The sequence below is a fragment of the Sinocyclocheilus anshuiensis genome, unplaced genomic scaffold, assembly GCF_001515605.1.
Source record: "Sinocyclocheilus anshuiensis isolate Anshui unplaced genomic scaffold, SAMN03320099.WGS_v1.1 scaffold70, whole genome shotgun sequence".
Classification (NCBI taxonomy): domain Eukaryota; kingdom Metazoa; phylum Chordata; class Actinopteri; order Cypriniformes; family Cyprinidae; genus Sinocyclocheilus; species Sinocyclocheilus anshuiensis.
This window is the reverse complement of record NW_015542377.1, coordinates 1,605,317-1,616,264: the sequence shown is the minus strand read 5'-3', so window position 1 is coordinate 1,616,264 and position 10,948 is coordinate 1,605,317. Positions and strand designations below refer to the sequence as shown.

Below are 10,948 nucleotides of genomic sequence, written 5' to 3'. Positions count from 1 at the left end.
TCGCCAACGGCTCTGTCTGGTCTGCAAACTACGTTTCACAACAAAACACACGCGAGAAGTGATAAGGAAATAACGCGAGAACCCCCGTGCGTCAGACCGGAGTTCTCGAGCAAGACTGGAATTATTAAAAAATATATATAGCCCGCAAATTGTCTGTGAGCTGATTTCCAGCTACAAGGAGAAAAAGAAAAACAGATTATGCAGGAGGGAGATGCAGGGAACAGGGATTGGGTGTTCTGCAAAGAGAGTTGGAGGTAAATAATTTTGCAGTAACTGTTATGCTGATGTTGTGGCTGGGCAAGCAAATGTTTGTGTTTCTGTATGATATAATTGTTCATATATCTATTAAAATACTGATAATCTGGTCTATAACTCCTCCCCGAACTTCCCTCTGCCCTGTATCTTGGTCTCTCATTGGCTGTAGGTCATCGCCGATGTAGAAAATCATTGCACACAGCGTGATTGTGAATCGCCGACAGCTCCAGATATTTAGCATGCCAAATATTTTGCGGGCGTGGGCGATTCCCTCAAATCGCGTCTTTGATAATTCACACTGCTTGATTGTCACTCGTGTGAACGAGCACCGATTTGCCTCCGATTTTGGGCATTTTGTCGGCGATTTGCAAAACCTGTTGGTGAGTGAAAAATCGGGCTAAAATCGTGCAGTGTGAACTCGGCATAAAGCTCCCTATCTGACTCGTTTTAGAGTTGCTACTGAGTTTTGAAGTCAACAAAAAGTAGTCACACATAGGCCAATCATGACCAATCATTGTTTACATTATCAGTCATCACTGTCACTTCCGAAAACTCGTGCACATCCCTATTAATAGTCCTACTGTGTATTATATGTAGCTAGTGTTGATGTAATGCTTAAATATAAAAATTTATTTGAAATAACCCAATAAATTCATTAAATAATTCTTACTGTTTGGGATTTAAGACAAGTCTGGGGCTGTCCTAAATTTAAGAAGTTATTTACGATGATTTTTAAGAAGATTCTTTTCAAGAATTTGAATTCTTCTTAAGTTTTGTGTTAAGAACAATCTTAAGAAAAAAGATAAGAATATTCTTAAGAAGAATTTTTGGGAATACAAAATATTCTTGACTTTTTTTCTTAAGTTTAAAAATAAGAAGAAAATGGCAGTTGAGAAGAAATTCCTTCTTAAGAATGTTTCGTGAATCCGGCCCCTGCTCTCTCGCGAGACCCGACGCAACAGAGTGCGGCGTGGGACAATACTTGATAGGCGAGTGCAGAGACTCGTTAGTTAAAAATAACAGTGTTCTGTGAATGTTGATGCTTTAATAACAAATATTTATCGGGAGCGTGTATGCTGGGATTTCATAAATTTAATGGAGAAAAAAGTAACGTAACTAGTAATGTAACTAATTACTAATTACTTTTGAAATAAAGTAATCAGAACAGTAACGTGATTACTTTTAAAAGGAGTAATCAGTAATTTGATTACATTTTCAGAGTAACTTGCCCAACACTGGTCATGAATGCATTTCCACTGCAATTAGAATTGCATTAATAATGCTTTGAGATTAATGGGATTTAAATAGGCATAAATTAGTTTTAAATAAATGGAATATTGAAATATGAATAAAAAAAAAAATGAAACAATACTCTAAATAAAAAACAATAACCACCAGTAGGTGGCGGCAAGTCATTCAGGTCATTCAGTCATTCATTCAATCGATTTGTTCAAACGGCTGATTCATTCAGAAATGAAGCAAGTGACTGTCTTTATAAATGGGTCACTGAATCATTGGTTTAATCGATAATATATAACATTATTTATTCACTTTTCACAGTCCAATCAAATCTCTGTCAATAAAATCAAGTCCCACTCTACATTATTTCATGCTGAATAGTCAATTTCACTAAAAATACATCACATTGCATAAGTTAAATATATTTCAAAAGATGTTTCATGTTATTATAGCTGCATGCTCACATTTGGAGATGTAGGGGAGATTTCAGTCGTACTGTGTGGTAGAGGTCTTCACGGGTCCACTTGGATCCGAAAACCCGAGGTCCGACCCGAGACCCGAGCGGGTTCGGGTCCAAAACTTCGACGAGTACCTCGGACACGGGTCGGGTTTGGTATTAGCGGCCTCGGGTCTCAGGTAATTTAAAATAAACATGCTTTTCCCAAATGGACCCGATTAGACCCGAATTCTTTTAAACTATCCCGAATGCGTAGGTTACTTTCACTTTCGTGTTAAGAGAGGAACGCACATAGAAAAGGAGCATACGTTCGTAATCCTCGCACACAGACATCATCTTATAGATATGAGATCCACCAGGAAAATCAACTCGCTTCATTATGCTGCGTGTTCATGCAGGGCTTTTCTTTTTTGTGTGCAGAAGCCTTTCGCCGGGGAGATCAGGTTGCAGACAACAGAGAATCCATGATTAGGCTATCGATTTATTTTTTATCAAACTATCACGTTTATTTTTTAAATCCACTGGTCACAATTGAAAGCGGAGCTCAGAAATACCTTGTATCCATCAGGCAGGCACTAATATAAAGTAACCTAATAATTAATTGAATAAATGTTAAATAAATCGAAGTAATGGAGAAGTGGCCAAATCAGTCAACAGGACACCGGGATTTTTCCTGACTGACTGCGGGGCTGCAGGCTGTACACACGTCAATGCCGTTTACGTTTGGGTCCATTCGGGTTCGAAAATAAATGCCGTCAGGTCGTGTCGGACTCGGGTCTAATTTCATCGGGTCTGTCTCGGGCCGGGTTTTTCTTTTTTAAAAAGTAATTTATGCACGTCGGGTTCGGGTAAGAAGTGATTCGGGTCGGGTACAGATTTTAGGACCCGAGAAGACCTCTACTGTGTGGTCTGTTTGTGAGCTCTGTGATGTACCAGATTAGCAGCTGAAATGCTGTAGCATATTGTGTTGTTGCTCTTCTCACCCTGTCTCTCTCTCTCACACTTTCTTTATCTGTGTCTATAGAGTCAGTCCAGTTGTCAGATGTCTCTGTTGGGAGACCCCCCTAAAGAAGTGAAGTTGCCTTCCAACCCATATCTAAACCTGGCTAGTGTGCTTCCTGGAGTGGTACTACAAGGTACGTGCACGATCAGAACGGCACACTCTGAAGATGACTCACTTCTGCCAGACCTTGGAATGTATCTCTTCTCTGTCAGCTCTCTATTTTCAACTGTAATCTTTACAGTGTAAGACTGTCTCTTGTCTCTCTCTGCTCAAGGCCACAGCCAGACGGGCTGCAGCCCACACCAGCAGAGAAGATAAAGAGTGTGTGTATGAGAGATGTTCTAAATGGGTGTCCCTGAGCAGGTCTTGATTTACATCAGAATTTGTCTGTTTCTCCTGCAGCACCCTGCAACAGTAAACCTCAGACTGCGCAGGCGCACACTGGGACGTACAGTGCAGTCCTGCCACCTGCCACCCACCCACCCAGTCAATACAGCGCAGAAACCACTCCTGCAGAATACACTCACCAATACACTCAGCAATACACGCAGGTATATAAATGAAAAATATTCATGTATTTTTACACATATATATATATATATATATATATATATACAGCATCAGCTTTTGTGTTGTGAGATTTACAATCAGCTGACACATTGTTTCATTCACTGTTTCCACAACAAAATGATCCCATTCTTTGACATCTGATCTTGTTACAACCACAAATCAGAGTGATGGTTTACACCTTGAGAAACCACAAATATTAATATATATATACATATACATATATACATATACACATACATATACATATATACACATACACACTGGTTTGTAAATCTTTTTAAAATGTTTTTGAAAAAAAAAATATTTTATGCTCACTAAGGCTGCATTTATTTGATAAAAAAATACAGTTAAACACAAATATTGTGAAATATTACTGTTTTCTATTTGAATATATTTTCAAATGTAATTTATTCCTTTGATGGCAAACCTGAATTTTCAGCAGCCATTACTCCAGTCTTCAGTGTCACATGATATTTCAGAAATCATTCTAATATGCTGATGTGCTGCTTAAGAATTTATTTTTATTTATTTATTTATTATCAATTTTGAAAACAGTTGTGCTGCTTAATATATTTGTGGAAACCATGATACACTACCATTCAAAGGTTTGAAGTAAGAAAAAAAGGGGGGAAAATAAATTCCTACTTTTAAGCAAGGATGGATTAAATTAATCAAAAGTGACAGTGAATTCATTTATTTAAAAAAATGCTTTTTGAACTTTATATTCATCGAAGCATCCTGAAAAAAAAAAGAATTGTGGTTTCGACAAGGTTTCCATTCTCAATATCTATCAATAGATAGATAGATAGTCTTTTTTTTTTTCATAGTATTTGAACCGTAGTCTTGGGACCTTGTATATCAGATGAAAGTATTTGACCATTGTGGAATACAGATGCTAACAGTCACAGACACAGGAAGAAATCCCAGCGTTCACTGCAACGATCTATCAGTCTCACTCTTAGCCCACTCTCTCAAGTCTTTTCTCCCCCCATTATATCCCCCACAATATCTCTCTCTAACACAAGCTTCCACTGAGCCCCAGACTTGACAGCGAAAGCCAGAGAGAGCGAGAGGAATGAGAAAGAAAACAATTCTGCCATATGCTCAGCTGCACAATAGAGATAGATGGGTCTATACGGAATAAAGAAAATGAATGTTCAAAACAGAACAAAAAGAGTTCCATCAGAATGGAGCTGTAGTGCAGCACCATGTCCAAACCAGAGTCGGCAAACGATAAAAGTTACTTTTTTTGTCCCAACTGACTGAGCTTTTTGTTGATTGCTTGGTTTATATTTATGCTCTGTTATGTTCTGTAACCCACACGGTAAAATCTCATAGGACCGAAGTCCCACTTCACATTAAGCATCAAAAATCTTCTGATATCTATGACTGAACAGAGAAATCACTCCTAGCTCAACTTGTCACATCACACCTAGTTTGGACCAGGGAGGTCTGTTAGAAGCTGTCTCAATAGCCCCTTTCATACCAGAATGACATTTCATTACACAAATGCGCTGTTTACACAAGCTACAGAGTTCCGTCTTTTTACCGATAAGATACCATTCACACATCAATACCAAAATACCAGTAAACTCTGTAATGTCAGTCATCAGAAATTACCTTTAAATGCTGTGCCATCTTCTTCATCCAGCTGAATTAGGAGGAGCGCTTTAGTTACACTATCTGTCCAATCTGATAACATGTTCTAAACTTCTGAAGGGGATGATTACACAGAACATGTTTTTGCACACAAGGCGCATAATAGATACTAATAGTACTACAGTTAATATAATATGCAATAGCAACTGCAGAGCCACAGTGCTGATGAATGGAAAAGAAGGCTGGTCTCGAATGTGAAATGTGGTCGAATGGTCGGATATTCGTCTAGTACGTTTACATAGAAAAATAATTAAAAGCAGCAGTGCTTACTGTAAATAGCTCAGACAGAGTTTTATGATTGGCCCAAAGTAGAATTCTTACATCAGCACAATCTGCCCTCATACATGCTCATACCAGTAATCCAATTCCTTGTTTACCCATAGCATACCAGTAGCATACTGGTAATGTAACTTTTCATACCAGAACTGATTACCGGTATTTTTCAAAAGGTCCTGTTCACACATGATCTCTTAATGATAATTTACCATGGGGCTAAATGACAGGAGCTAATGACAGTTGCTCAGCTGGCCTATGTGATTTAAATTCTATATGGACATAGAAGTTTTGAGCCAATCACCCGAGCAATAAATGCCATGTGACTAATTAATCAAGAAGATAACATCATGTTAATGCTGATTAGCTGATAACACCACATGGCACACAGTCACTAGTCCTTCACTAGTGACTATCCTGAACTGTGAAAGGCAAGCTCTCTACCCAATAATATCCTGCCACTCTGCACTAGGCTGTCAAAAAGCCGTCAAATGAAATAGAAATCAGAATGTAAGGATTTCAGCAGACGCAGAGGAGAGGAAAATGTGCTCCAGGAGTGGATGAGAGGGAAGGAGAAGGAGTTACAGTCCTCCCACCGTCTCTCAGATTCCTGCTAGCATCTTTAGGGTGACCCCCCTACTCATTCCCTGGCAGAGAGTTTGGAGGGGAAGGAACTTTAGCAGGATTAAATGGCTTAAATGTGGGTCTCCCTCTCATTACTGCCGGCGTTCCTATGACAATACGAGAAGGAGTGGGTGAGAGTTGGAGGGAGAGAAGGGGGGGCGAGAGATGCAGAGGGGGAAGACAGGAGGGAAGAGGATGATTGGCTGCGAGTTGTCTGTCCCATCTGGTCGCACACTCCCACACACTCCACCAGCTTTAGTGAAATGAGACAGTGAGCTTTCACGCTGTAGGCATCCAGAGAGAAAGAGAGCAGGGAATGGTGAAAGGAGTGATGGGAAGGAGATGAGAAGGAAGAGATATATTAAAGGAATAGTAGAAGAGAAAGCTAGCGAAACGGATTAGGCCACAAGGTTAGACGGATGGAGAAAAAAAGAGGAAGCAGCTGAGGAAATGGAGCCTTGCGGGCACCTGGACTCAAAGTGATACATACAGTATAGTGCAGAGTCATGTAGTCAGACATTTGACTATCTAGTCCACTTTGATGCTTATACTGGCCAAGGTCCACCCCTTAGAGATCAACATGTAAAGTTGCTCCTGAAAGGCTACTTTCCAGTAGACTTTGGTTTCATCCCTGCTCCTACACACCTGTCTGATATTTTTAAGTACTCCCGAACACATTTATTAGCTGGTTTAAGTGTATATCCTTGATATAAGGGTCTGTGGGTCAACCTAAAATCAGATACAACCCTGTTATTAGTGCTCAAGGAAATCTAGTTCCATCTCTCCAAAATAAATAAATAAATAAAAAACTGATTGTTTTTTGAAAAATGTAATGCCATGAACCATGAATCACCAAATCTTCTTGCTCAGAAGTCTGAATCAGAAACTGAATCAGAAAAGCCTGTGTTTCTTCTTATCATTTTAATTAGTGCTGATATTATCCTGCAATCTGTGCTCTGATGTTGGTGGTTCCTGGTTCGAGTCCAACTTGGTTTTAGTGATGAAGGAAAGGAACTGTCTTTTCAGTGGAGAAAATATCCCACCAGATTGGGCACAAGGGGCATAATTGGAGCTGCCTGGTACCTTGTAACGTTATACCTTGATGGACTTGTGTGCACCCTGACCCCTGAAAAATCCAATAAAGCTAGAAATTTGTTGCCATTTTGTGTACAATATGTAGCAAATAGTCAGTGAATAGACTGAGTATGCCATCTAAGGCTGGGACTAGAGTCAGTGAGATGTGTCAGTAAAAGCCCAGACACACCAAACCAACATCAAAGAACTATTAACAACAAGAGCCGACTGTGCTGTCGCACCTGCACCTGGGCCAAAAAGTTGAGCTTGAACACACAGCAAAGACTACAGCCAACTAGCCTGTAGGTTCTGTGCCTATGTGAGAGGAAATAACTCTCCATACCAGCAGTAGCAATAGCTGTATTCATTATACAAAAAGGGAAACCAGAAGAAATAGGACTGCGGATATACAACGAGAAGAGCCTTCTCTGTGTGCCTTCTTGGCTTTCTTTCGTCACTTTCGTTTTCTCTCATTGTGCACTGGTTCGCTAAGCTGAACAGCTAATCAGAGTGCTCTCTCGCACCGATGGGTTCCACCGCAGATTCGACGAGCTCCCAAAAAGCTGCCGACGGGGTCCGACTAGTGCCAATGCAAAAACTAGTCCAACAGACGCTCAACAACAGTCCGACATTGGCCAGCGGTCAACCGTCATCTTGGTGTGTCACAACTTGGTGTTAAGTCAGAGAAAAGAGTTGGAAGGAGAGTCACTTAAGCCCTCGATATACTCACAGCAGAGCCCCAGAGCACACCTACCTATTATTTAACTGCCACGGATCAATGATAGTTCAAAGGCGTTAATCTGCTGGAGCAAATCTTTTCAGAATGTTCGTTTTGGCAAGCTGTTTCAAACTCCCAAAATGAACTCCAAATGAACTTCAAGTACTGTATATCGGGGTCTTAAAGTTATAGTCAAGACATGTTTGCTCCTCATATAGATCCCTGTTAAAGCTGTGTCTGATTGTATGTTATTGTGTTTCATTGGTTCTGTTTTATGTCTCTGTGTGACAGGAGGCCATGCAGCAGTGGTACCAACACTACCATGCACAGAACTATGGCAACTCTAGCCAAGAGACAGCTGCAGTTACTGAATGCACAAAAGAGCAACCTCAGGTGAGTACACATACACAGGCACGGTACTATGGTAATGTGCCCATTGTACAAAAAGAAAAAAAATGAAAATGTAAAAAGATTAGGGCAGGCATTCCCAAACGCAAATTATTAACTTACGAAAATATGAAATGTTTTGTTTTTCCTGCATGTCATGTGATCATTAACTGACATCAGAAAATCATGAACATACAAATATATAGTAAAATTATTGAAATAGTAATGTTTTAGGTAGGGCTAGGTAAAAAAAAATTTTTTTATGAAACGATATTGATTCTTAAATCCCAAGAATCCATTAGCCTAGCCTGTTTTCAGTTAAGGAACGGAACATTGTAGTGCGCCTCCCATCCAATAAATTAATAATAAATACAGATCTTCTCCTCTGCTTTAATACCAGTTAAAGCACGAAATAAACATGAATGAACATCCAAAGGTCAAAAGAAAGAGTACAACTTAGCGAAATCCGTATACTGTCTCATGTAATCACTCAATCAGTGTTTCAACCGTGGAAAGACGTCAATATAACAGCTTGTAAACAATATGTCACATAATGTCACATTTACCACAGAAGAAAACATATTTGGTGACCATAAACTTGTTAGTCAGCTAGAAAAAGGAACTCTAGAGAGGAGCATTTTGCCAAATATGCACCATATATCATTAAATTTTGTACTGTTTTTCCATATTTAATTTATGTTTGGATAAATCCGTCAATTTTTATGACAGCGATTTAAATGTTTATATTTTAAAAAACGAATTGGAGCAGAAATATAATTATGTACAGTAATTGTGAAGTTAGTATTATAACTTTATTATTATAAAAACTTTATTGAGTGTAATTTTAAGTGTTTGTATACAAATCAGTTAATTTGAACCTTCAATATTATAGTAATGTAGTACCAACTGACTTTTTCCCTTTTAGAAAATTTGCCATGTACTATACCTGATTTTTATCCAAAATAATCTGTCAAATCGGAATCAAATCTAATCGCATGCGTGTGAATTGAAATCGAATTGTGAAAAACCCATCCCTAGTTTTAGGGGGTACTTATTTTAGGTCAAAGGGGTTCTGCTGACAAAAAATAAATAAATAAATACATTTTTGGGAATCACTTAGTTAGGAAATAGAAGATGTCATGAACTCAAAATGTCATGAACAACAATAGAAGTCCATGGAAAGTCCCCACCATGATAACAAATCAAGTTTGTGTTTGTCACAGGTGGTGGTCACCTCCTCATACGGAGACTACAGTTCCTACATGCATGCTGTCAGTCAGTACTATTCTCAGACGCAGATGAGCCAGACAGCTGCTCAAGTCTACCAGCACCGAGATGTCAGCAAGGTACTCCACACACACACACACACACACACACACACACACACAGAAACACATCATGCTTAATGATGCTCACTTTACTGTGTACATTATCTATCTCTGACCAGCTCAAAACTTTACACACTGAAAGGGATTCTACTGTGCAGGAATGCAAATACATGCACTGCAGCAGAAATGCTAAACAGTTCACACACTTCCCAAACCTCACACATTCTTTAGAGGTAGAAATACTCCAGCCGTCATACTTCTGACAGATGTCAGAAAAGTCAAAAGCCTGGACTTCCACTGTGTCTAAGTGTCTCGTGACTGACACGGCATCTCTCTATGACAGATCACTCTGTGACTTACTGCCAATTGTTCATACTGTCACAGACCAAAATAGGTCAGAAATTAGACTTTCATTTCTCTGTAGGTATATACAGTATGGAAACTGTATGCATTTAATCTATAATCTATACTGATAGTATGCTTGCATATTACAGCATGCATATTAAACAAAAATGTTTGTAAAATAAAATGAAAACAATAAGGCTGTGTTACAGAAACTATTAATAAAACTAAGCTTTTATTCATGGTCTTTTTTTAAGCTGTAATGAACTACTATTCAAAAGTTTGGGGTGTTTTTTTAAGAAGTCTCATGCATTTATTTCAAATAAAATAAAATATGTATTAAAGTACTGTAAAAACAGGAATATTGTGAAATATTATTACAATTTAAAAGAACTGTTTTCTATTTGAATATATTTTGAAATGTAATTTTCAGCTTACAAACATTATTAGCCATTACTATTACAGTCTTCAGTGTGACATGATCCTTCAGAAATCATTTTAATATGCTTATTTGGTGTTCAAGAAACATTTTTTATTAATAACAATGTTGAAAAAAGTTGTGGTGCTTACTAGTTTTTGTGAAACCGTCAAACATGCATTTATTAATTTACTCTGTTTTGTAAATTTCTTTTTGAATACTTTTTTCACTACAAATTATATTATCGCCACAATGTGATTGAAACATTGAAAAATTATCAAGAATTTCTTTTGCTTTAAATGACAGCAGCACTTTAGCTGCATGAACGCCATTGTTGCACTGTCACAAATTTGCTTATTTGATTAATGACCTAGAAATACTGACGAATCTTAATTACATCTTCATTCTAACATTCTACATATTAAAGACTGCGAGCTGATTTATGTGCTGACTTTGTGGACTGTATACACAAAGTGTGTTGCGATAGAAGTTAGCTCATGTTTGTGTGTTGGTGGTATTTGTGTGGGGTGTAGGAGCTTATGTAAATGTGGTGGCAGGTGGTGTTACAGGTCAGACACTTTCAGGACATGGGATCCTGCTG

The 10,948-nt window shown here is 38.5% G+C and overlaps 1 protein-coding gene across 2 annotated transcripts in view; it reads left to right on the top strand.

The window, feature by feature from the left end:
* LOC107692377 (ribonucleoprotein PTB-binding 2-like) overlaps positions 1–10,948 on the top strand; it is a 72,855-nt gene that overhangs the window by 58,912 nt on the left and 2,995 nt on the right. For both annotated transcript variants that reach the window (XM_016491410.1, XM_016491411.1), the window contains exons 10-13: positions 2,976–3,087; positions 3,357–3,505; positions 8,164–8,265; positions 9,483–9,605. In XM_016491410.1, coding sequence (XP_016346896.1) covers positions 2,976–3,087; positions 3,357–3,505; positions 8,164–8,265; positions 9,483–9,605 — 486 coding nt within the window. The remainder of the gene's footprint in view (positions 1–2,975; positions 3,088–3,356; positions 3,506–8,163; positions 8,266–9,482; positions 9,606–10,948) is intronic.